Source organism: Canis lupus, chromosome 5 (assembly GCF_048164855.1).
Source record: "Canis lupus baileyi chromosome 5, mCanLup2.hap1, whole genome shotgun sequence".
Classification (NCBI taxonomy): domain Eukaryota; kingdom Metazoa; phylum Chordata; class Mammalia; order Carnivora; family Canidae; genus Canis; species Canis lupus.
The window spans coordinates 23456537-23483897 of record NC_132842.1 but is presented as its reverse complement, the minus strand read 5'-3'; the positions used below and the strand labels follow the sequence as shown (position 1 = coordinate 23483897).

Below are 27361 nucleotides of genomic sequence, written 5' to 3'. Positions count from 1 at the left end.
TATGACTTATCTGGGATTTCAAAACCAGCTTCAATGGCATAGAACCCAAGATAAAAGCTTTGTAAACAGTTCTCAGAGTCTTCTTAAAATTAAAATCTTAGATCTAATTTTTCTCCACAATTTAATTTTTTTTCCATGTGCCAGACTTACACACACACACACACACACACACACACACACACAATTTTTGATTACATCTCCAATCATGTCATCAGAAATCTTGATTGCTGAATGTATGACCATAAAAATTATCTCAATTAGTGTGGGATAAGTGTTCAATTATCACCAAGACCTGTTAGCAGCAGTTTAGAACTGAGGAAGAGAGACATTTACTTCTGAAACGAATTAAGTGGATGTAGTTGCTTAGCTTTACAGGAAATTTAACGGGCTGGCAGTGAACACTGCCCCTTTGTTCTGTACTTAGGAGCTAATAGTACCGTTCAGGGTTTTCCCACTTCAGTGACCTCATTTTGGCAACCAGGTAAACTTCGGGAACTCTGATGTGAAACGGTTTAATGAGAGAGGATCGGGCCCTAATTAACATAATTGAAGCGTTCTTATGCGGAGGCTTCTGCTCCTGAACTAGCAGGTACAAGCAGGTGTAATAACTGCTCATGAAAAAATACAGCACGTCGACCTGCAGGGGCTTCAGGAGGCGCTCCTGTTCCAGCCTCCTGTGAGGGGCAGCTCTACTAGCGTGAAGCAGGCGCGCTGCCGGAGGATGCCGCCAGGGGGCGCGCGTCCACAGCCGCTTCGCCAGCCGCAGGGGCCCCGGGGCGCTCCCTCCGCTCCTCTCGCTCACGTCGGCTTCCGCCGGAAGCGGCTGCCGTCAGGCGTCGTCGGGGGTGCGAGCTTGGCGGGGGTGGGTCGGCGGCTCCGGGGGCCCGAGGGCGAAGCTCGGGCGTAAGCCGGGCCGGCGACATGGACGTTCTGAAGTCGGAGATCCTCCGGAAGCGGCAGCTGGTGGAGGACAGGAACCTGTTGGTGGTGAGGATCCTTGGGGGTCGTGAGGCCGTGGGGGCCGACCTGTGTGTGGGTGTAGGGGCGGGGGGGGGGGTGACGGGCTCCGCGCGGGGATGGGGCTTGGTGGGAGCGGCCCCCGGACCCGCCTTGGACGCCTCCCTTGCGAGTCTCAGGGAGGCGCGGGATTGCAGCGAGCCCCGGGGTTCTGGCGGATGCCCCCCAGCTGCCCCTTGCGCCCGCTCCCATCTGTCCGTATTCCGCGGACGGGCCCCGGTTCTGGTGGCTCACGTCTGTCGTTTTACTGAGGGTTTGTGCCCGGCTGGGAAAAAAGTATCTGTGAAATCTGGGACTGCGTCCTGCTCTGGAAACCTGAGCTTTTATTATGTCGTCGTCTTTGCCCCCCTCCCCCTCCGCCTCCGCCCCATCCCGTACGAAAGCCCGTCGGCCGGCCGGCCCTTCGCTGATGGGGCGGCCGGCACCGTTCTGGACAAACAGCGGAGTGAGAGGAGAGCGAGAATTGCGAGATACAGAAGCTTCCGTAAACTGGATATTCAGGACTGCGTTGCATGACAGCCCCAGACCAGCGGTTCTCAAGGCCCTGGGCCCCTGCGGCCCTGGACACTTTTCCCGATCATTGGGGATCCCAGAGAGCTTTTCTCGATGTGTTTACGGATACTTGCCACGGTAGAAGTCAAAGCTGGGAAGTCTGTCTTACGGAAGCTTAGCCGACGTTCAGGGTTGTGTTGGTTGCGGGGGTATCGCGGAGGGATCCGACGATTACGGACGTCAGGAAATGCTGACCGCCCTGTAGGTTAACATGTGTCGCCGACAAAGGTATTGACCTGTTACTGTGTTCCCAAGGCTGTGCTTTTCCATGCCCTGGACTTGATCTTGTCACAGGAACTTTGTACCTTTTAGCCTCCTTCACCTGTTTCGCTCCCCCAACACTCTGTCTCTGTATTTATTAGCTTCTGCTTTGTTTGTTTTGCCTTTTTTGGATTCCATAGAGAAGTGAGATCATATGGTATCTCTTTCTCTGACATTTTTTTTTTTTTAAAGATTTTATTTATTTATCTCTCACACACACACACACACACAGAGGCAGAGGGAGAAGCAGGCTCCATGCAGGGAGCCCGACGTGGGACCCCAGGATCGTGCCCTGGGCCGAAGGCAGGCCCTAAACCGCTGAGCCCCCCGGCTGCCCTCTCTTTCTCTGACCTAATGTCACTTTGTGTGGTGCACTCTAGCGCCATCCATGTCCCAAATGGCGAGATTTCATTTCTTGATAATGTAACTGTATAATTTTATGTAGAATCTGATGATTTAACCATCGGTGGTTTTCAGATTTCTCACCGCCCCAGTCACCATGAGAAATGTTTAGTTTGCTCTGGTGGGTATAATGGAAAAAAGTTTCATGAAACTGTTCTTAGCTTAACTACGTGTGATTCTATCATATGTTTTAATCCGTTCTGTTTGATTTTTAAAAATCCTGGTTGGGGGTCACTGTGTTGTTTTCATTACCTTGTCTGTAGTTGGAAAACACCTGTCTGTGCTACAGTGTTCCTCAGAAGAGCTGCCTCAGCTTAGTCCTTTCAAGTGAGGTTGCAGCTTTTTGTTTTTCTGGGAGTTGAAATAGTACTTAATGTGAGTGCCTCCTTGTTAAATTGGGGAAGCTCCTAAAATAGCCTCCTGTCACCTGTCCTAAATGATCTGCCTGGTGTAACTACTTAGAAGTGTAGTCTCTTGCTTCATAACAATGCTTTGGAGTCCTGGTGTTGGTGAATCATGAGCTAACATGGAGCGTCATTATATGGAAAACCCAGTGCTTCAGAAACAGTGGAGCACAATTAGCGGTTTTCATTTCTGTTGTACTCATGAGTATGGTCTTTGTGTAGAATTTTACCTTTTGTTTTTTCCCCCAATAATATTTACTGAATGTTTTCTATATGTTTCCATGTACACTACACTGTGCCACAGAGGATTAAAAAAAAGTCATGCTTGATCCTTTAAGGACTATGCATCCAGTTTCACAGAAAATAGAGAAGCCAACAGGCAAGATATTCCTCACCCTTTGTCCTGTTGAAATGGGACATGAGGTATCATTTAAGCTTGGGTCAAACCTTCCACTTGCTCACTGGATCTCAGCTTATCTCTTTTAGGATCATCAGGAACCTTATGTCCCGTATCTCCTCTCTTCCTGTGCCTTCTGTCTACTGGCTTTTCTGGCTTTTCCCCTTCAGTCCTAGAACATACTGATGTCCCCTGTCTTTAACAAGTTTTTTTTTTTAAGATTTTATTTATTTATTCATGAGAGCCACAGAGGCAGAGACACAGGCAGAGGAAGAAGCAGGCTTCCTCTGGGGAGCCTGATGTAGGACTCAATCACAGGAACCCACAGAACCCAGGATCACGACCTGAGCCAAAGGCAGACAATCAATCAACCACTGAGCCACCCAAGTGCCCCAGGTTTTTGTTTTGTTTTGTTTTGTTTTGTTTTGTTTTTATAACCAGGATTCTTAAAGTAAGTCTTAATTCCTCCACACTCCTTAACATGATGCACAAAGGTTCCTGCTCCTGCAACTGTACTGAATTGATTCTGATTAGGGATATCAGTGACCTCCAGACTGACCTCAACAGCATTTGACAGTCTTGACGAGTCTTCTTTCTACATGTGCCCCTCTAATCTCCTCCTTTTTATGATATTGCTAAAAGGATCTTGGACTTTTTTTTTTTTTTTTTTTTTTTCTTTTTAGGATCTTGGACTTGAAAAGGTCAAGGGTTAGTAATTTCTGTGCTGGTGAAAGACTGTGCCCATTATACTGTAGCACCAGAGTTGTTCTGGCTCTATTAAACCTTTTTCATTTTTTCAATTCTTTGGACTTGGCTTTCTTCAGTCTTTCTCATCCTTTTTTTAAAATTTAATTTAATTTAATTTATTTATTCAGGAGAGACACAGAGAAAGAGGCAGAGACACAGGCAGAGGGAGAAGCAGGCTCCATCCAGGAAGCCCGATGTGGGACTCAATCCCGGGACTCCAGGATCACGCTCTGGGCCGAAGGCAGGCGCTAAACCGCTGAGCCATCCGGGCTGCCCTCTCATCCTTTTCTTTGTAATAGTCTGTAATTTTCTTGAGCTTCTGTATTTCATGTTCAATGGGTAGCCTCTGAAAGTTTTCCTTTAGTGCAGTCAAAAAACAGTGTGGTAGAGACTTTGCTTTCCTGTTGATAGTGTATTTTGATATCTGCAGAGTAGAATTTTTGTCCTTTGTTTTACTTGGAAATTTTTCAACTGAAGAAAACTCAAAAAATTGTAGTTAGAAACTCACATGCCTACCATGTCGATTCTGTGTTAACATTTAACTATTTGCTTTATCATGATTTTTCTATCTGCCCATTCATTACTTTGTCTAACAATGCAGAAACTACTTCAGAGTAGTTTGAGCAGTCAGAACTTATTTGGGATTGGGGATAGTCTGTTTCAGTAGCTTCTCTACAGTTTGGTGAAGGGGCACTAACAAGGTAAGTATTATTTCAACTCTCACAGATTAACAATAAAAAGCTGTGGGATCCCTGCGTGGCTCAGCGGTTTGGCGTCTGCCTTCGGCCCAGGGCATGATCCTGGAGTCCCGGATCGGGCTCCCTGCATGGAGCCTGCTTCTCCTTCTGCCTCTGTGTGTGTGTGTGTGTGTGTGTGTGTGTGTGATGAATAAATAAATAAAATCTTTAAAAAAAAAACCAAAAACAATAAAAAGCTGGGACACTCCCTGGAAATGACCAAAGGTGAGGCAGCTCCTCCAGAACCAAACATAATTTTTTTGGCTGCAGATGGGGTAATGAAAACAATTTAACAATCTTAATTTATTTCAAGTTGCAGACATTGGTACACTTTACCCCTAAACAACTTGCTGTGCATCATTAGTCACACTTCAGTGTTTGCTTATACTTCTTTTTATGTGTAAGCACAAATTTATATAGTAAGAAATAACACAGATCAGTGAATTTTGACAAATACATATACCTGTGTAGGCCCATTCGTATCAGAATACAGAATGTTCCCTCGTTCCATTTCTCAGGCATTCCCTCTGCCTCCCACCCCCAGAAGCCACTACTGCTGGTTGGTTGGTTTTTCCTGCTGTAGAACTTCACAGAAGTGGAGTCCTACTGGGCACTCTGCTGTGTTCCACTTTGTTTAGTCATAATGTTTTGAGTTGTATTCATGTTGCATGTATCAGTTGCTCCCCCCCCCCCCCCCCCCCGCCCACACACACAGTATTCCATTAAATAAATAGACCCAGTTTGGGAAATCATTCTTTTGAGTTTGGACACCATGGCTCTTCCCAGGATTTGACTCTTAAGATCAGAGCTGCCAGGAACTTCTCTAGAAGTGTCATGTTTTCATTTCTCTTCGGGAAATGCTGGGGAGTAGAACTGCTAGGTCATAGAGTACATACATGCTTTTATAAAAAGCCACCAGATGCTTCTCCAAAGTGCTTGGACCCTGTTACACCTCCAGCAGCAGAGTTCGTTCAGATGTCCTCCATTCCTGAGAGCAGTTGTGTTGTCAGTCTTTTTAATTTCAGCCATTTGGAGGATGTGTAGTGATACCGTGTTGTAGTTTTATTTATTTATTTTTAAAGGTTTTATTTAATTATTTATGAGAGAGAGAGGCAGAGACACAGGCAGAGGAAGAAGCAGGCTCCATGCAGGGAACCTGACATGGGACTGGATCCCGGGACTCCAGGATCACACCCTGGGCTGAAGGCAGGCGCTAAACCGGTGAGCCACTCAGGGATCCCCCGCGTTGTGGTTTTAATTCTCATCTGCCTAATAATGATGATAGTGCTTTTCATGGTTTGTTTGTTTGTTTTACCATTTGTATCTCTCTTGGGTTTTGGGTTTTTTTTTTTTTTGTTGTTGTTGTTGGGTTTTTTGTATCTCCTTTGTAAAGTGTTAAAATTGCTTGCATATGGGGATCCCTGGGTGGTGCAGCGGTTTGGCGCCTGCCTTTGGCCCAGGGCGCGATCCTGGAGACCTGGGATCGAGTCCCACGTCGGGCTCCTGGTGTATGGAGCCTGCTTCTCCCTCTGCCTATGTCTCTGCCTCTCTCTCTCTCTCTGCGTGACTATCATAAATAAATTAAAAAAAAATTGCTTGCATATTTTTTAATTGGGTTGGGGTTTTTTCCTTGTGTTGAAAGAATTTTTCATAATAACATGGATGCTAGGCTTTGTCAGATATGTTTTGTGAATATTTTCTCCCAGACTATAGGTCTTCTACTCATTTTCTTTCTTTTTCTCTTCTCTTTTCCCTTTCCTTCTCTTTTTTTAAGATGTATTTATTTGAGAGAGAAAGAGCTAAGGGAGCAGAGGGAGAGAAGCAAACTGCCAAGTGGGGAACCTGACATGGGGCTGCCCCTCACGACCTGAGCTGAAAACAAGAGTTGGACACTTAACCAACTGAGCTACCCAGGCTCCCCTCTGTTCATTTTCTTAATAGTGTTTATTGAAGAGCAAATCTTTGAATTTTGATAAAGCCCAACTTATCAGTTTGTTATGGTTATTGTTTTGTGTGTCCTGTCTGGGAATATAAGAGAGTATAACTAGCTTGAGAAAAGGTTGGCAGTTCTTAAAAGTTAAACATACTCCTATATATAATCCAGTCACTCTGTTCCTAGGTGTTAATTCAAGAGGCTAAAGTATTCTTATATCCTAAAAGCTTTATGTTTTTATTTAATAGAGAGTTCTGAACAATTTTGAATCCATATTTTGGTATGATGTGAGGTAGTGATGTGGCTTATTGCATTCCATGTGGATATGCAATTGTTCCAGCACCATTTACTGAACATAATTTTCCCTTTGGGTTGTTTTGGTGTCTTTAGAAATAAAATAATTGTGTATGGTTCCATTCTGGGTGCTCACTCGTATTCTTGTAAGCTATTTAGTGATCTTTATGCCACTGCTGGACCGTCTTTTGATTTCTGTAGCATTATGTTGAGTCTCAAGGTCAGGGGAGGTAAATCCTGTCACCACTACTGCTAGTTTTTTCTTATTTCTTTTTTTGTCCTCCTCTTCCCCTTTGTCCTCTTTATTCTCTTGCTGTGATATTTTATTTTTAAACAGCCTAATTTATTGAGGTATAATTGACATACAGTAAACTACACATTTAAAATGTTCAGTCGGTGCATTTAGACATACATGTACACCTGTGCAACTTTCACCACAATGAAGAGAATGAACATCTCTTCCCAAAGTTGCCTTTTACCCTTTTGTAATCCCACCTTCCTGCTGCTGCCTGCATCCCACATCCACCCTGTCCGTGGGCAACCACTGATTGGCTTTCATTTGCACTTTCTGGAGTTATTTGAGTTACTTAGCGTGATGCCCTCAAGGTCCATCCGTTTGTTGTAAATAGCAAGATTTCATATTTTATGGCTGAATAATACTTGGTTTTCTGTGTGTGAGAGAGATCTCGAGAGAGAGAGAGAGAGATGCATCTTTTAATCTATTCATTCATCGATGGACAAGTTGTTTCCATATCTTTGCTATTGAAAATAATGCTGCTATGAACACGAGGGTGTAGACATCTTTTTGGTGTTTTCATTTTCCTTAGATAAATACACAGAAGTGCAATTGCTGAACATATTGTTAAGTTTTTGAGGAACCTCCGCATTATTTTCCAAGGTGGCTGCACCAATTTACATTCCCACCAAGAGTGCACAAGGGTTCCCTTTTCTCCACATCTTTGCCAGTGCTTGTTATTTGTTGTCTTTTGATAATAGTATTCGGACAGGTGTGAGATGATATCTCCTGGTTTTGGTTTGCATTTCCCTAATGATTAGTAATGTTGATAAGCATTTTTTCATGTGTCTGTTGGCTGTCTGTAATCTTCAGAAAAATATCCGTTCAGACCTTCTGCTTATTTTTAAATTGGATTATTTGTTTTTATGCTATTGAGTTGTAGGAGTTCTTTATATATTTTGGATCTTACCCCTTATCAGATATGCAGTTCACAATATCTTTTATTCAGTAGGTTGCCTTTTCATTTTGTTGATGATTTTGTTTGCTTTGGAGAAACTTTCTAGTTGATGTAGTTTCACTTATTTTTTCTTTTGTTGCCTTTGCTTTTGGAGTTAGATTCAAAAACTTGTCAAGACAGATGTCAAAGAGCTTACTGCCTATGTCTTCTAGGAATTTCATGGTTTCAGGTCTTATATTCAAATCTTTAATCAATTTTGAGTTAATTTCTGTGTATGGCTTAACATAGTAGTATAGTTAGTTCTTTTGCTTGTGGTAATCCAGCTCCATTTTTTTAAGAGACTACCTTTTCCTTGCCTATTCTTGACTCCTTTTTTGTAAATTAATGGATTATATGTGCATGGGTTTATTTCTGGATGCCCTATTCTTTTTTTTTTTTTTTTTTAGATGTATTTATTTAGAGAACAAGCAAGTGGGGGAGAGGGAGAGAAACTTAAGCAGAGTCACTGCTGTGTGCAGAGTCTGAAGCAGGGCTTGCTCTCACAACCAAGAGATGATGACCTGAGCTGAAATCAAGAGTCAGACACTTAACTGACTGAGCCACCTAGGCACCCCTCTGGGCTCTCTATTCTGTTGCATTCATCCGTTTTTATGCCATTACCTTACTGCTTGGATTACTATAGCTTTATATCATAGTATGAGATGAGGGAGAGTGATACTTCCAGCTTTGTTTTTCTCTTTCAAAATTACTTTGTTATTGGGATCTTTGGTGGTTCCACATAAAACTTTGGATTGTTTTCTATTTTTGTAAAAACTACTAGTATAATTTTGATAGGGATTGGATTAAATTTATAGATTGCTTTGAGTGGTATGGACCTTTGCACAGTACAGGCATACCTTGGAGATACTGTGGTTTTGGTTCCAGATCACTGCAATAAAGTGAATCAGATGAGTTTTTTGGTTTCCCAATGCATATCGAAGTTAAGTTTACACTATACTGTTTATTAAGTTTGCAGTACCATTATGTCTATAAAAATATAGCTTAATTTAGAAATACTGCTAAAATATGCTAACAAAAAAATAAAAAATAAAATAAAATATGCTAACCATCATTTATGCTTCTAGTGAGTTGTAATCACTGATCAGATACCGTAGCAAAAATAATAAAAGTGAAAAAGTTTGAAATAATTGCTAGAATTATCAAAATAGGGCACAGGCACCAAGTAGGGCACAGACACAAATGCTGTTGGAAAAACGGCACCAACAGACTTGCTCAAGGAGGGTTGCCACAAATCTTCATATTGTAAAAGTCGTAATTTCTGTGAATAAAACAACATAAGCCTGTACTAAATCTTCCAATCCATGAGCACAGAATATCTTTGTTTCTTTCTTCCTTTCTTTCTTCCTTTCTTTTTTTTTCTTTTTTTTTTTCTTTTTTCTTTTCTTTTCTTCTTTCTTTCTTTTCTTTCTATTTTATTTATTCATGAGAGACACAGAGAAAGAGGCAGAGATGCAGGCAAGGGAGAAGCAGGCTCCATGCAGGGAGCCCGTTTTGGGACTCGATCCCTGGTCTCCAGGATCATACCCTGAGCTGAAGGCAGATGCTCAACCACTGAGCCATCCAGGTGTCCCTCCATTTCTTTGTGTCTTCAGTTTCTTTCATCACTGTCTTAGAGTTTTCAGGGTATAGGTCTTTTACCTCCTTGGTTAAATTTATTCTTAATACTTTATTCATTTTTATGCAATTGTAAATGGAATTATTTTCTTAATTTCTGTTTCTGATACTTTATTAGTACATAGAAACAAATTGTGTATGTTGATTTTTGTATCCTGGGGTTTTATTGAATTCATTTACTCTAAGAGTTTTATATGAGAGTCTTTAGGACTTTATACATATAATTCTGCAAATAATGACAGTTTTACCTTTTAATAAATTTGGATTTTTCTTGTGTATTTGCTGTGGCTAGGACTTCCAATACTATGTTGAATAAAAGTCATGAGAATTGAGGGGTATCCCTGGGTGGCTCAGCGGTTTAGCGCCTGCCTGTGGCCCAGGGTGTGATCCTGGAGTCCCGGGATCAAGTCCCACATCAGGCTCCCTGCATGGAGCCTGCTTCTCCCTCTGCCTGTGTCTCTGCCTCTCTCTCTCTGTGTCTCTCATGAATAAATAAATAAAATCTTTAAAAAAAAAAAGTCATGAGAATTGATATCTTTGATTTATTCCTGATCTTAGAGGAATAGCTTTCAACTTTTCACCATTTATATTATCTGTGGACTTTTCATATTTGGCCTTTTTTATGTTGGTATGTCCCTCTCTACTACTTTTTTGAGAGGTTTTATCATAAATGGATGTTGAATTTTGTCAGATACTTTTTCTGCATCTATTGAGATCATAAGATATTTTTTCTTTCTCCATTTTGTTAATGTGGTGTATGTATCACATTTATTTGCAGGTGTTGAATGATCTTTGCATCCCTGAATAAATTCCATTTGGTCGTGGTGTATGGTTCTCTTAATATATTGTTGAATTTGGTTTGTTAATACTTTGTTGAGGATTTTTGCATCTGTATTTATCAGGAATATTGGCCAGTAATTTTCTTTCTTTGTGGGATCCTTGTGTGGTTTTGGTATTTTGGTAATGCTGGCCTAATAAGATGAGTTTGAAGGGTTCCTTTCTCTATTTTTTTTTTTTTTTTTGAAACTTTTGTGAAGGATTAGTATCACTTGTTTGAATGGTTAGTAGAATTAATTGGTGGGTCCATCTGGTCCTGGACTTGTGATTTTTGGGGAAGGTCTCTAATTACTGATTCAATCTCCTTACTAGTAATCAGTCAATTCAGATATTGTAGTTTTTGATGATTCAGAAGTTTCCAAGTTTCTAGAAATTTATCCTTTTCTTCTAGGTTGTCCGGTTTGTTGGCATATGATTGTTCATAATAGTTTCTTAGGATCTTTTGTATTTCTGTGGTATCAGTTGTAGCATCTTTCATAATTTTTTTCCAGCACTGTCTTTTATTTGATAAAACTAGCTGAAGATTTGTTGATTTATCTTCTCAAAAAAACCAACTCTTAGTTTCTTTGGTCTCTTTTTAGTATCAGTTTCATTTATTTTTGCACTAATATTTGTTAATTCCTTCTCTCTACAAACTTTGGGATACATTTGTCCTTTTCCTAGTTCCTTGTGGTGTAAAGTTAGGTGGTTTGAGATTTTTTTTTGTTTCCCGAGGTAAGCATGTATTGATATGAGCTTTCCCCGTAGAACTGCTTTTGCCACATGCCATAAATTTTAGTAAGTTGTACTTCCGTTTTCATTTGTTTGAGTGTAATTTTTTTCTCCTTTGATTTCACTGACTCACTGGTTCAGTAACATGTTGTTTAATCTCTGCATATTTGTGAAATTTCCAATTTGCTTCTTGTAATTGATGTCTGGCTTCATACCATTATGACTGGAAAAGATGATTGGTGTGATTGCATCCTTTTTAAATTTATTAAAACTTGCTTTGTGGCCTAATACATGATCTCTCCTGGAGAATGTTCCATGTGTATTTGAGAAGAATGTCTGTTTTGCTTTTGGATGGAATGTTCTTTATGTATCTGTTACATCCAGCTGGTCTAACGTGTCATTTAAGGCATCATTTCTTTTTTTTTTTTTTTTTCATTTCTTTATATTTTTTAAAGAGAGGACATGCTCGAGAGAGTGTGTGAGCAGGGAAGGGGTGGAGGGGGAGAGAGAGAGAATCTTAAGCAGGCTCCACACTCAGCGAGTGGGGCTTGATCACAAGACACTGAGACCGTGGCCTGAGCCGAAATCGCAAGTTAGATGCTTAATCAACTGATCCACCCAGACACCTCAAAAAGTGTCTTGCATTGCATATTCAGGCTGTATGTTGGCTTTCCAGCGTGTTTTTGTAGAGCTCTTGATGATGTTTGTATCCAATTTATATAAACACTAAAAACCTTAACATGATTGAGGAAGGCTGATTGTAAATTAGTGAAATATTGATAGTCACGGTTGAATGTTTTAAATTTTGATTTTCCTTTATTAGTGTGGGCAGACATTTTAGGTGACGTGGTAGATAGGTTTCTGTACTTTAGACCTATGACTCTGTTTGATAATCTACAAAGTATAATTTGGATAGAGTCTAAGAATAACATTTGTGAAGCAGCATGTAGGAATTAGGTTCTGTCTTAAAAAGGAGAAGCACTTTTATGTATGCTCTTTGCATGTTGTTCTTAAAATCTGTCAGGGTAAAAGGGCCAATAAAATGTTAGGTGTTTTAGGAGAGAATCCAAAGAGATTTAAAGCATTCGTTCATATGCTGTCTTAAAATGTATGCCAACCACTTTTAGACTTTTGTGTATGTAAGTCTTTATTATGCATTCATTCCATAGTTAATTCAACAAACTGAAAATTTTGAATATAGTTAGGAAATTTGTAAAATAAACAAGTTGTAAAATCTAATTGTGGCTGCATTCCTAGATAGCTCTTTAAATGTGGACAAGTTATCTAACCTGAGTTATTACCTATAAAGGGGCTGTATCACTGACATTTAAGTGTTAATATTCTACAATTTTAATTATATAATAAATGGGGACACCTGAGTGGCTCAGCAGTTGAACATCTGCCTTCGGCTCAGGGTGTGATCCAGAGTCGCAGGATCGAGTCCCACATCAGGCTCCTTGTGTGGAGGCTGCTTCTCCTTCTGCCTATGTCTCCGCCTCTCTCTCTCTGTCTCTCTGTCTCTCATGAATAAATAAGTAAAATCTTTTAAAAAAATTATACCATAAATGTGTCCTCAGCACTTTATATTTCAAAGTGTATTTTCGGTGTACTTTATAAAATAATGTTTTATAGTTAGAGAAGTTTTATTTGCTCTTTTAAACTGCTTTTTTTCTAAATAGAAGGTATATAAAGAGTGAAACATGGTGGATAACCTTTTGTTTTAGGCATCCTTTAATGTCATGAAATAAATGGTCATGTAGTACAAAGCAAAATATTTCTCATTATAATTCCAAAATGAAAAATTTGAAAATGTCATTGTTAATAATTCATTCAGGGGCACCTGGGTGGCTCAGTTGGTTAAGTGTCTGCCTTCGGCTCAGGTCATGATCTTAGGGTTCTGGGATCAGCCCTGTTTTGGGTTCCCTGCTTAGCGAGGAGTCTCCTGTTCTCTCTCTCCCTCTGCCCCTCACTCCTGTTAGTGCGTGAGCCCGAGCCCGTGCATGTGCGCTCAAATAAATAAATAAAATCTTTAAAAAATTAAATAATTCAAATGATTCAAAATTCCAAATCTACTGAAGGAGGATACAATAAAGTTTCCTTCTAACACTTGTCTCCGGACTTCTGGATTCACCTCCACAGCAGCTAACATCTATGTGAAATCAATGTGGAAAAGAAGCAAGTAGGTGGATATTCTTTCTTTTTTAAATACATATAGTAGCATACTAGATCCACTCTTCTGCACTTGCCTTTTTAAATTTATCAAAATATAAAAGCAGCTTAATTTTAAAGAACTTAAACAGAACTGGACAAAATTTTGAATTGAAACAATAAAGGGAGGAACTGTAGTTACCAATATGGAAGATACTGGAAAATAAAATCATTAGGGAGAATAATGTCTTCTGTTCTAGTAAATTGAAAAATCGAAGTGAAGTAAATGATTAAAAGGATCTAAAAAAATACAAGAAATAGGAAATCTGAACAAACCAGTAAGTGAGGAAGAAAGAAGAAAAGTTGCCTGACAGCCAATAGTGTAGCTATTGCAGGAGGGAGTTAGCCTGGGAACCAAAGACTGCCTGAGGTCTGTCAGAAAGACTCTACATTTGCACCTTAGACATTGTTGATGGCCTCAGAGGAATAATAAGAGGGGCCAAGTTGTTGAGTGGCTGCAAAGAGAATTGGAAGTGAGGAAATGGAGACAAAACAGTTCGTTCTGCTGTAAATGGCACTCAGCTCTGTACCTAGTGCAGAGGGAAGAATAATTAAGGTTGGAGAGTCTTAAGCATAGCATACTTAAGTGGTGATGGCCAGGAGCCAGTAGAGAGGGAGAAGGTGCCCATGCAAGAGAGCAGATGTATAATTGAGAAGTTCCTGAGGAAGGCAGGGTTGGGGGAGGGGACTTGAGATCTGGGGTGCAGCTGGAAGAGATTGGCATTAGGCAGGATGAGGATTTCCTTTTCCATTTTGAAATGAAGAGAGGATTGGTACAGAGCCAGGGAAGGACTGGTGCTGGGACGACTTGGCATTCAGTGGCTTTCCTTTTCTCTGTAACAGAGTGGTTTAGTCAGTTGCTGAGAGTGAGGGGGGGAAATGAAGGGATAAGAGAGTAGAGATTGTGTACTGGTCATTGTAGAGAATAGGAGAGCATATTGAGTGGATAAATACACCGGGATCAGTAGGCAATGTTGAGGCCCAAGCGGTTTCCCAACATTATGTAGCGCATGGGGTACCAGCATGGGGAGAGCCAACAAAGGGATTCTCCTAGGACCTTGGTTCTTACTTCTTGATTTCGAAACCCCTTTACATACTTAATTGATGGCTTCAGAGAGCTTTTGTTTCTGTATGATGTGTTTATTGATAATTACTCTATGTTAGAAATTAAAAGTGGGAAATTTAGGGGCACCTGGGTGGCTAACAGGTCAGTTAAGGTTCACAGTTAGTTAAGTGACTCTTGATTTTGGCTTAGGTCATGAGATCATGACTTGGATGTGAAGCCTGCTTGAAATTCTTTCTCTCCTTCCCCCTCCCCAACCGCCCCCCTCCCACATGTGTGTGTTCTTCCTCTCAAAAAATAAATAATAAGGAATTTAAAAATTAAAACTGGGAAGTTTAAAAATGCTTATATTCCATGTTGACTTCTGTTTCATACCACAATAAACCCATGTGTGCTAACATAAATGATGTTCTAATGAAAACTGTATTTTCTAAAAGAAAATTGCAATAAGAATGACGTTTTACATTTTTGCAAATCTCTTTTTAATCCCTGGCATGTCAGAAGACAGTTGGATTCTCCTGTTTCTCCTTTCAGCCTGTTGCAATATGTTGTTTTTGTTCAAGTATATGAAGAAACATCATCTTCACACAGCTAGGTAGTTGGAAACGGTAGTATTTTAATAATAGCCTTTTTGGGGGATCCCTGGGTGGTGCAGCGGTTTGGCGCCTGCCTTTGGCCCAGGGCGCGATCCTGGAGACCCGGGATCGAATCCCACGTCGGGCTCCCGGTGCATGGAGCCTGCTTCTCCCTCTGCCTATGTCTCTGCCTCTCTCTCTCTCTCTGTGACTATCATAAATAAATAAAAAATTAAAAAAAAATAATAGCCTTTTTGGATAATTGTGGCTATTCTTTTTTGATTGATACTATACCAAAACACAAATGGTAAATTTCTTAAAGATGAGAATATGGATTCTTACCGTTATCAATGAACTTCTTTTTCCTCAGGATTTTATTTTTAAGTAATCTCTACACACAGTGCGGGCCTTGAACTTAAAACCCCTTGATCAAGTCCCATGCTTCATCACCTGAGCCAGCCATTGGTCTTCCCTACCCCCTTCATCACTGAACTTTTTGTATGTTACAGTCTATTGATCTATTATGCTCCAGATTATTCTGATTTATTCTGCTCATAAATCTTTTGCCTATGCATAATTTTGGAACTTGTTGACTCTGTACTGTCATAGTTTGTTGAGTCATGTAGATCTTCTGCATGCTGCTATGTTGCATTAGATGATATAAAAAAGTGACATTCCTTAATATCACCACTGATTCATCAGAAAAGCTTTTAAGTATTGGGAAGCCATCAAGTTCACAGTGATGGCTGCAAGTTTACCCCATTCTCATTTTTACTTGAAAGATGGAATTTTATCATTGGCAACAAATCCTATCATTGTCCTTTTAGTGACAGACTTGCTTTGTTCAGTTTTGAGAAAAAGTCTGCCAAACAGGAGACAACTATCCTACTTTATTATGTAGCAGAACTACTTTATATGTTTTTGTGTTTTTTTTTATTTTATATGTTTGATTTCATCATACCAAATATTAAAAGATGAAGCATACAATGAACTCTGAGACCTAAATAAATACTTACCTTTCCTTATGCTGAGGTTCCAGTGGTTTTCCTCACCATTGCTTTTGTATTGTCAGTGCCAGTGTGAACACAGTGAAAAGGGCAGCCAGCACATGATCTCTTAGTATTATTATGATAATATGTCTGGCCCTGTAGAGCCTCTGAAAAGGTCTCAGGGACCCCCCAAAGGTCCATGAACCACATTTTGAGAAGCCATGTTGTAGACTAAGATTTTCTTAGGTGTATTCCATAGAATTGGGGCATGGTAGTAAAAGATGCCAGCACAGACTCTGGCCTGGAGAGTCCTTTACTTTCTTCATGTATATCTGCTCTTTCTGAGAGGATACCAGTATGCTTGTCAGCTTATTTATATGAAATATGACTGCTACATGCTGTGTAGTCAAAAGAAACAATTGGTGATGCTGGGATAGGATTTTGGGAATGAAGATCTGTAGCTTGCAATACTGGACAGTTTAAGGGATTTCACCAGAGTTCTAGTTGTGTGTGAAGCTCAGTAAGTTGTGAGAATGTCCCCTGCCCTTTCTAACTCTCAAGTCTCTACATCTAAACTGGGATTAATATTATTTGCTCCCAACTTTCTCAGGGTAGCTTTGATGTTGGGATGGTGCTGTCAGTTCCTTACTCCAGGGAATACTTCAACTTTATATCTGTAAAGCTGTGCTGAGTGTGTGATAGAGGAGTCAGTAAATGTTCATTGAATTAATGAACTAAAACAAAACTCTTTATTATGAGAATTTTAAACATATACAAAAAGAGAATTCTATAATGAACCCTCGTCTCTTCCTGTCTTAACACTTGTAACTCTAGAAAGAACATGTTCTTTTATAAACCAGATGTGATCACACCCAGCAAAATTATTTATCTCTAATACCATTAAATAGTCCTCTCATGTTCGTGTCCTCAGTTGAATTAAAATATATACATACGTGTTTTTACAGTTGGTTTGTTCAAATCCAATCCACACAGTCCACTCATTGCATTTATTTACTATGACTCTTGGTTTCTTTTAATCAAGAACATCTCCCCCCCCCCCTTTTTTATGCCATTAACTTTTTGGAAAAACTGGCTAGTTGGTAATGTGCCAGTGTTTAATTGCTTATTTAGTGATGGTGTTTAGCTTATTTCCCTATTCCTTACATTTCTTATAAACTAGAAATGAGACCTACTATCAACAGATGAATGGATAAAGAAGATGTGTATACAGGCACATACATGCACACTGGAATATTACTGAGCCATTAAAAATAAGGAAATCTTGCCATTTGCAATAAAGTGGATGGAACTAGAGGGCATTATGCTAAGCGGCGAAATAAGTCCGTCAGAGAAAGACAAATACCATACAATTTGCTCGTGGAATTTAAGAAACAAAACATGAACATAGGGGAAGTGAAGGAAAAATAAAAACAGGGAGGCAAACCATAAGACTTGGCTATAGGGAAGAAACTGAGGGTTGCTGGAGGGGGAGGTGAGTGAGGAGATGGGGTAACCAAGTGATGAGAATTAAGGAGGGCATTTCATGTAATGAGCACTGGGTGTTATATATGCAAATCACTAGTCACTAAATTCTCCTGAAACTAGTGATGTGCTGTATGTTAAATAAATAGAATTTAAATAAAAAATTTAAAAAACGTAATGAGACCTCGCAGCTCTTTGGCAAGAATACTTTGTAGATGCGCTGTATACTTCCTGTGTGTATCATGTAGGAGACACATAATGTTTTCCTGATGCCAGACTTGACTGCTGCCTTCAAGTGTGGCAGCATGAGTTGTCCATTGTTCATCATCAACCGTTCTTGTCATGATCTTATTAGCATCCATGATTATTGTCAGAGTGAATGAGCTTGGGAACTGTGAAGTGCTAAATATGTATGGAGGTATCTTGAGGTACAATTATAATTACTAATGAAGGAGAGCAGGAGCTTTATTTGAGCTGAATCATTAGTGGAATAATATCCAAGAGGCATAGCTGTAGACAGTAACGATGTCCAAATTAGGGACTAGATTTAACAATGAGAATAATGTATGTGGTACAGAAAGAACGAACATTTGTTCCTCCTACAGATTTAGAGCTTGTCTCATAACATTGAATCCTATAAAACAAATAGCTTTAAACGATTTTTTTTAGTAAAGATTCTCAAACCATTTTGTGTCTAGATTAGGAATTAATGTGATTTTGAGACCTCATTAATACAAATACAATTGATACAAAAAGATTCCAAATGACAAAAAAAAATTTGGATACATCTTTGGAGCTCTCTGGGTAAATGGAAGTTAAATGTCAGATACAGTTAACCATAATTTTTGTTTAGTTGTTTCTGTTGGGAGAAAATAGTGTTCTATTTTATGTGATTCATAATGAATCCACTTGTAGAAATTATCATTGAACCCAAACATTGGGAAATAAAATCAAAACAATGTGAACATTTGGAAAATATTGTTGGTTTCTTCTTGTTATGCCTGTTAAAAAGATACTGTAAGAAAAATACTTAATATTTATTTAACTTATTTTATTTAAATTCAGTTAGTTAACATATAGTTTATCATTAGTTCCCGATGTAGAATTCAGTAGTTCATTCGTTGCATATAACAACCCCTGCTGATAACGTCATGTGCCCTCCTTAATGTCCATCACCCAGTTACTGCCACCCAATACTTCATATTTAGAGCAGGCTAGAGGACAGGTGCCATGTTCGTGAAATCAGTATGATCTCTACAGAATCAAACTTGATCATGATTTTGAAAAACTGGAGTGTTTTTAGGTGGACTATGGAACATGACATATTACCTGGGGACCTACTAATGTACTTTTTTCTTCAATAGGAAAATAAAAAGTATTTCAAGCGTAGTGAACTTGCGAAAAAAGAAGAGGAAGCCTATTTTGAAAGATGTGGCTACAAGGTATGAGTGCTTGCTTTTCTGTTTCATTGTACATTTCTGAGTTTACATTTTTACTGCTGTTAAAGTGACAAAATTATTGATCTCTGTTCAATTTATCAATATTATACATTAGCCTATAAATGAGAAGCCATCTGGAGAGGTATGAGCTTTTTTTCTTTTTTCTTTTTTTAAATCTTGAATTCAGGAAAATCCATGCATGACTTTTGGCTTGGAATGGTTTGGCTTTTGTGGACAGCATGAAGTGGCTTGAGATTAAAGCTTGATTTTTTTTTTTTTTTAAATTTAATTCCTGGATCTGATACTGCCTCATCTTCATCACCACCACCACTCCTCTCCCTACCTCTCCCAATAAAAGTCTGTTTTAAGAGGTTTCAGTTATTTTATTCATTCAGCCACAGTGGTATTACTAGTGGTATTTCCCCTCTTCCACTTGAATATTTTAAACCATTATTTTTATTTGGCATTGCTAATAAATTCCTTTTGGTCCCAAGTACCTCTGCCTGAGATAGAATGCGATACAGCATTTATATGCTTTTGTGTAATAAGGTACCACATATCAGATGCTGCTTTGTCTACTGTTAGAAAATGTATAGAAATATTTGTTAGAAACAAATGAGTTGTCTGGAAGACTGTATATTTTAGAACCATGACTAAAAGTATCCTTGGGGTTACCCTGTTATTATTTTACTCAACTATTATCATGGTTGAACAATATATGGGGTTTTTATTGGGAGGGATTAAATGTTATGAGGTGAAGTTGAAATTATTTTCAAAGAAGACTATATCTAGTTTGATAATTTTTGAAACAAAATTCAGAGGTTCTGTTGAATACTTTTTTGCCAGATTGTAAATTTGACATCAACTTTTTGCTTGTGAAACATGTATAATATGATAATCTTGTGCATGTTATGGGAGAATTCTAGAAATTATCTGGCATAGCATTTCTAGAAGCATGAGGAATGTATGTGCATTTGGTTTGGTTTTGTAGTGTTGGCAGAGGGCAAGTATTGGAAATGGAGTTTTACGTTTCTGATTTCTAAAATACAAAAGTTTGCATTTGTATTTTGATATTTTTTCATAAATATATTGATTTCATTTGCTTCCAGTTTAGGAAATTAAAACACAATTTATGTAAATAGCCGTCGAATAGCTACTCAGAAGAATTTTCATCTTTTGCTTGCCCATCGTTGTCTAACTTACACTTGATCTGGAATGAGAATCATTGACTATGGGCTTAGTCTGCTGACTTGTTGCTTTCCCAGATCTCTAAATTTGAACCTTTTCAACTTTATGGTAAGGTAGGAAAATAACTTAAAACAGGGGCAGCTTTGCTTTGTTTAGATTGCTTCAGTGATATGTCAGTACTTTCTTGCTTAGATAGAAGCACTGAAGCAGAATAACTACAGTTAAAGATACTGCTTGTAACATTGAGTCCTGCTGACAAAATGTCTTAGATCTTTTCCTAAAAGTGATTAACTGGCATTCTATAATTAAAAATGCTTTTCATCCTGAGATTTTTGGGGGAAATACCCGTTTTTATGCTTAAAAACGAAGGTTAAGGGTTTTCTTTCTAAAATGTGTTTAATATTTCCTTCTTGGTAATAATGAAAATACAGCATTTATTACTTTTATTCCTTTATGAAATATAGTTACCATTTATGAGGATTGATGCTGATTTGGTTTGTGAACAGACAGTTTAGTTGTTTTTTGTTTGTTTTTAAGATTTTATTTGTTTATTCATGAGAGACACAGAGAGAGAGGCAGAGACACAGGCAGAAGGAGAAGCAGGCCCCATTGAAGGGAGCCTGATGTGGGATTCCATCCCTGGACTCCAGGATCAGGCCCTGGGCCAAAGGCAGGCGCTAAACCACTGAGCCACCCAGGAATCCCCAGTTTTTTACTTCAATTTTCTGTCAGCACTGGTAACACTGGTTAACATAACCTTTAGCCATTAACTACAGAATCAGAAATAATAGCATTTTAACCATGTAGCCTTTCTTTTTTCTTTCTTTCTTTGTTTCTTTCTTTTTTTTTTTTTTTAAGATTTATGTATTTATTCATGAGAGACACAGAAAGAGAGGCAAAGACATAGGCAGAGGGAGAAGCAGGCTCCCTGCGGGGAACGCAATGCAGGACTTGATCCCAGGACCCCGGGATCAGGACCTGAGCCAAAGGCAGACACTCAACCTCTGAGCCACCCAGGTGCCCCAACCATGTCGCCTTTCTTAATGGAATGTTTTTTCCTTCATGTTGGCCTTTTATGTGTTTTTTTTTTTTTTTAATCTTTTTTTGGCATTTTAGATAAGTCTCATGATCAGATGGGAAACCATGTTTCAGTATGTTTTTCCAGACCACGCACACCTTATACATTGCTGAACTTAATTTTCCTAAACTGTGAGCTGGGCAGCAGACTCAAGAAAACACATGGAGAGATTTTAATTTTCCCCCTGCAGGTCCTTTTGTATAGAAATGTGTACTCTGTGTCGCATGAGTAGAAAGGTTGCCATTGTCAGGTTGTGTGTGGTGCTGTTATTCCCCCCCCCGGGGTCCATAGCTCGGTCTGGGGGCAAATTCTCCATACCTTTGGAGCGTTTCTACATGTCCAGCAGTGATTTTGGTGCACTTGGAATCCTACCTTTCAAAAAGGAGGGCAGGATAAAGCAGGAGCCTGAGGCTTTACAGGTTTCTTGGAGAGCAGTTTTTTGTTTTTTTTTTGTTTTTTTGTTTTTTTGTTTTTGTCTTTGTTTATAACCCAAGGCTTATCGGATCATTTAAAACAGGATCAGAGAAGCCCGTAAGATGATTTTTTCAAAGAGAAGCAAGTTGATTGTTTTTAAGAAAATAAAATTCTTTATACTCTAGGGAGAAAGGAGTCTGCGTTTCAGCCCTTTTAAAAGTTTTTGATTTTGTAAACCATTATATTTCTGTCATTTTTTTAATAGCAAGAATGTGGTCTCCTGTGTGCATGTTTGCTCCTGTGTCCCTGAAATGGAGAATTTTGATGAGCTTTCAAAAGCATGTACATTTATTGGGACCTTTTTCCTTGGTGGTACATTTAGAAAACCTTCAATATTTAAAACATGTTTAATTTCCAAGACCAGTTAATGCACAGAATGATAAATATTAGCTTTATTATTATGTTTTAAAAGCTGAATAATAGGATTTCTTTTGCCTATTAATACAGATACAGCCAAAAGAAGAGGACCAGAAACCATTAACTTCTTCGAATCCAGTGCTAGAACTTGAACTGGCAGAGGAAAAGTTACCCATGACTCTTTCCAGGCAAGAGGTAAGTTTGTCTTTATGAAAAAACCATCTCAAGAGCATTTATCTCCAGTTCTTTCCAGGAAGTTTTATGTCATTATTGCCTCTATAATATGTCTGGTTGAACTGAAATATTGAGCAGCTAGCCAGTTTTCTTCATGAGGTTCTGAATTAATCTCTGCTTTTCTTGATACCCTTAAACTTTTAAAAGAATATATTTTTCTAAAAAAAAAAAAATATATATATATATATATATATTTTTTTTTTTTTTAGGGATGCCTGGGTAGCTCAGCAATTGAGTGTCTGCCTTTGGCCTACGCCATGATCCCCGCGTCCTGGGATTGAGTCCTGTGTTAGGCTCTCCGCAGGGAGCCTGCTTCTCCCTTGGCCTATGGTCTCTACCTCTCTCTGTGTTGTCCCTCATGAATAAGTAAAATCTTTTAGAAGTGTGTGTGTGTGTGTGTGTGTGTGTATACACACACACACACACATTTCTAAACCTTAAAAAGTAAACACATTGTTCTAAAATACATATTTGAAATCATACTTATTTTTCAAAATTATTTTAAATATACATTTTGTAACTTTTAATATCTCTTTCTAGGTCAAAACAGAGATCTGTATAATTTTTATGACTATGTAATTTCCTGTAATATTTTAAAAACATTATTTTAAAAACCAGAGAGTAGTGATCGTTTTGATTGCTTCAGCATTTCCCTAATATAAATAAATCGTAGGTAAGATAAACATCTTTATACAGATGTCATTGCGTGCATACTAATGTATGATTGTTCCTTTTGGACAAGTTGTGGGAACCATGATTCTGGAGTCTGGTGACTAAAGACTGTACATTTCTGTGGCTTGGGATACATATCATCACAGGGCTCTGTAGACCTATTGTACCAGTTTGTACTACAGTGCTTGTCTATACTCTGGTCAGTATCAACTGTTACTTTTCTTAAAAAGCCAAAACAAAAATTTAAAGATACTCATGTGACATAGAGAATGCAAACTATACAGAGGGTCACAAAACAAAAATGAACTTTGAACAAAGGAAAGGACAGAGGACTCTTAAGTGCTGCCCTGTGAAAATTAGAGGAAGGAATCTGAAATACCTAGCTTGAAGAGAAGAATATTAGACCTAAAAAAAAAAAAAATCCATTGACAATAGCTGTAATCTTGAACAAGAATTTCGTATTCTGAATACCAAGCTTTGGGTAACTCAGTAGGTGTTCTACCAGTGGTTACTGTGCTACTGTTTATGTTTCCAGAAAAAGTTTTTGGTACTTCCAAAAAATTTTTTTGAATCAACTTGATTTTTTGCTGTTACAATTTTTTTCTTTCTTTTTTTTTTTTTTTTTTTTTAATTTTTATTTATTTATGATAGTTACAGAGAGAGAGAGAGGCAGAGACACAGAGGGAGAAGCAGGCTCCATGCACCGGGAGCCCGATGTGGGATTCGATCCCAGGTCTCCAGGATCACGCCCTGGGCCAAAGGCAGGCGCCAAACCGCTGGGCCACCCAGGGATCCCACAATTTTTTTCTTTTTATGAAATGGATACATGTATAAGAAGAATGTACAAAACATGCATGTGCAATATAATGGATGATTATTTAAAAACACCCATATAACCAATACCCAAGTCAAGAAACGGTATTATCAGCCCCTCAAAAGCCTGACATGTGCCCTGTCCTGATCACTTCTCTTCTGAGGGATGTTTGGTTTTAATGTAGTATTGCAGTGCTGACTCTAGGCTATGGTTAGTGAGTTATCAGCTGACTCCAGACTTTATTTTCCTTCTGTATATAAAAGTTTTCCCTCCCTTCCATCTTAATGTTTCTCTTAGGTATTCTGTTATTCAGATGGAGCCTTTGATGAAACAGCCAAAGAAACTGGACATGTTAGGGTTTTTTAAGGTGTGATAATAACTCACTATATCCATTTTTGGAAAATTAAAAAACAAACCCAACTGACTTTTTCTGTCTACATTTCAAAATAAGTATTTGGTCACCTAAAAGAGGAATTATTATTACTAAAAACAGGAGTTACTGTTATAATTGTTATTTCTTCTTACAGGTTATCAGAAGATTGAGAGAAAGAGGAGAACCCATCAGACTATTTGGAGAAACTGATTATGATGCTTTTCAACGTTTAAGAAAAATCGAGATCCTCACACCAGAAGTTAACAAGGTAAGAAGTCAGAACAAAACTTGAGAAATACCACTGTACCCATAAACTAGAAGAGTATGGAGTTGGAGTAATTGCATTATTATAGGCAAAGATGGAAAAATAAAGTTTGCCAGATTACCACTGCTGAATGTAAGTTTTCTTTAATTTTTTTTAGAAGGCACCTATTTTGGGGCACTTGGGTGGCTCAGTCAGTTAAGGGTCTGCCTTTGGCTCAGGTCATGATCCTGGGATTGAGCCCTGCATGGGCTCCCTGCTCCACAGGGAATCTGCTTCTCCCTCCCCCTGCTCTTGTGCTCTCTGTTTCACCCTTCCCCCACCCCCCCTCTCTCCCCTACCTCTCAAATAAATAAATAACGTCTTAAAAAATAATAATAAAAAGCGCCTATGTTAAGCATACATATATATATAGTTCAGCGCATTTTGACAAATCCACTGAGTATGTAACCACCACCCTTGGTAAGATAAAGAATATTTTCATCACACAAGAAGGTGCCCAGTGCCCCTTCTTAGCTAGTCCTTTTCCTTTTGAATGCATGTGCAAACACATTTCAAAATTCTTATCACTGTAGATTAATTTTGCTTGTTCTGCATTTCATATAGATGGAGTCATGAGAGTCTGGCTTCTTCTGCTGAGCTTATTTTCAAAATGCATTGTTTCTGCAGAAATCAGTAGTTCCTTTTTGCTGCTGCTGATAGTTGAATATACTACCATTTGTTTTCAACTTTGGGCTGTTATGAATAACACTGCTATGAACATTTGTAAATGTGTTCTATCTCTTGGTAAAAACCTAGAAATAGAATTGCTGAATAGTAAGAGTAAATGTATGCTTTAGTTTTTAAGAAATGCTGAATATTTCCAAATGTTATCAGCATTTGTTATTTTAAGTCTTTTAAATTGTAACCATTCTTTTGTATGTGTAGTAGTACTTCATTGTGGTTCTTTTTACAGCTCTCTGTTCACTAAAGGTAATGAGCATCTTTTCGTAGACTTTATTGCCCATATATTTCTCTGGGCAGTGTGTGTTAAAATCTTTTGTTCATGTTTTAATTGGGTTGTTTGCCCTTTTACTTTTGAACTGTAGGAGTTCTTTCTATATTCTGAATACAAGTCCTTTGTCAGATATATGGCTATATTGTTTGTGACGATTTTCTGATAGTCTTTGGCTTACCTGTTCTTTTCATGGTGTCTTCTGGTTGGGCAGACATTTTAAATTTTGATGAAGTCTATTTCTTTTTTATGGTTATTGCTTTTGGTGTTTTTTGTAAGAATTATTTCCCTATCCTAAGGTTTTGAAGAGATACTCTATTTTCTCTAAAAGCTTAAGAGTTCTAGTTTTTTAGGACTCTGATCTGGTCTTACGTAGCTCAGCAGATGGTCTGGCTTGGTGAATATTCCATGGGCTCCTGAAAAGAAAGTCTTTTATATGTTGGGTAAATGTCAGCTATGGTAGTGTTCAGATCTTCTGTGGGCTTAGTAAGAGGCCTGAGAGACAGGTGTGGTGATCTATGGCTATGTAACAAACCACCCCAAAACTGAGTAGCTTCACACAATTTATAAAATATTTTTTGGTCCTCAGAGTTTGTAACAAACCACCCTGAAACTTAGTAACTTAAGATAATTTATTGTCTGTTACTGTTCTGTAGTTTGGGGGTAAACTGGGAAGTTTTTTTGCTTGGAGTCTTGCATGTGATTGCAGTTAGATATGGACTGTGGCCAAGGTCCACTGAATGCTCCCTTGGACTGGCCTTCCAACTGCATAGTATCTTAGAGGTTTATCAATGTAACAGTGTATGTCAGAATCTCCTTTTTATTTTTTATTTATTTATTTTTAAAGTTTCCTTCCTTTTTAAAGCTGAAAAATACTCTCTTGTATATATGGATCCCATTTTGTTGATCTATTTAGCTTCGATGGACATTTGAGTTGTTTCTGCCTTTCAGCTATTGTGAATAATGCTGCTTTGAACACAGGTTTACAAATACTTGTTGGAGTCCCGCTTTCACTTCTTTGATGTATACCCAGATGTAGAATTGGTGGATCATATAGTCATTCTCTGTTTAACTTTTTCTTTTAAGCATAAATGAATTTCAAAAATGTTCTTCCATTGTAATGTTTACAGCAATTTAAAAAAATTTTTTCAGTCCTGTTTAAAACCATAACTTAAATTCTTAGTGGTTTTTGTAATGCTTCATTGTATCAACATTTACTTCTTTTCTATATCATAGTTCCTTTTTTTATCAAGAGATAGTAATAAAATACTAATGTGAACTGTTAATATGTGATTCAGTGTTTCTACTAGTTATGTTTTATTCCTTGAAAAATTTTCTAGCTATTAATTTATTACAACCTGCTGCATTTTAATCTTGCTCAAGCTTGTCCCAGATACCAAAGAGTTTCTTATTGGTAAATTTTTTAAAAATTGAGGTGTAATTAACATACTGCTTTAGTGATTTGATATTTGTGTATATTGTGAAATGCTTACCACAATAAGTGTAGTTAATATCTGTCACTATACATGGTTACAGTTTTTTTTTCTTGTGATCTTACCAACTTTTAAGTAGGCCATACACTATTAACTGTAGTCACCATGCTGTGAATCCCTGTGACTTCCTGTGACTTATTTTATAATTGGAACAGACTATTTTAAGATAACTTAAGTGTGAATGCATTCTAAGCTCTACATATTTACTACTTTTGCACATCTTATGTTTTTGATGTCACATTTTACATATTTTTCTTGTGCATCCTTTAATTATTGTAATCATAGTTATTTTTACTACATTTGTCTTTCTAAGTGATTAATCTACTACCTTTACTATATATTTACCTATTTATTCCAGTGAGATTTATACTTTCATATGTTGTTATTAATTAGCACCCTTTTCAGCTTAAAAAAGGTCCCTTAACATTCTTTGTAAGGCTGGTTTAGTGGTGATGAAGTCGCTTAGTTTTGCTTGTCTGAGAGACTCTAATCTCTCCTCCAATTCTG

The 27361-nt window shown here is 38.3% G+C and overlaps 1 protein-coding gene across 4 annotated transcripts in view; it reads left to right on the top strand.

Moving 5' to 3' along the window:
- The first annotated feature begins 809 nt into the window (after nucleotides 1-809).
- PRPF18 (pre-mRNA processing factor 18) overlaps nucleotides 810-27361 on the top strand; it is a 54359-nt gene continuing 27807 nt past the window's right edge. For 2 of the 4 annotated variants that reach the window (XR_012030968.1, XM_072825773.1), the window contains exons 1-5: nucleotides 810-987; nucleotides 18841-18918; nucleotides 19031-19057; nucleotides 22103-22207; nucleotides 24260-24373. Coding sequence is in view for 3 of the 4 variants with exons in the window: in XM_072825773.1 (XP_072681874.1) it covers nucleotides 922-987; nucleotides 18841-18918; nucleotides 19031-19057; nucleotides 22103-22207; nucleotides 24260-24373 (390 nt within the window). In the remaining variant the exon portion in view is untranslated. Of the gene's footprint in view, nucleotides 988-1548; nucleotides 1798-18840; nucleotides 18919-19030; nucleotides 19058-22102; nucleotides 22208-24259; nucleotides 24374-27361 lie in introns of those variants that run through there. The other 2 variants (XM_072825774.1, XM_072825775.1) reach the window with 2 other exon arrangements.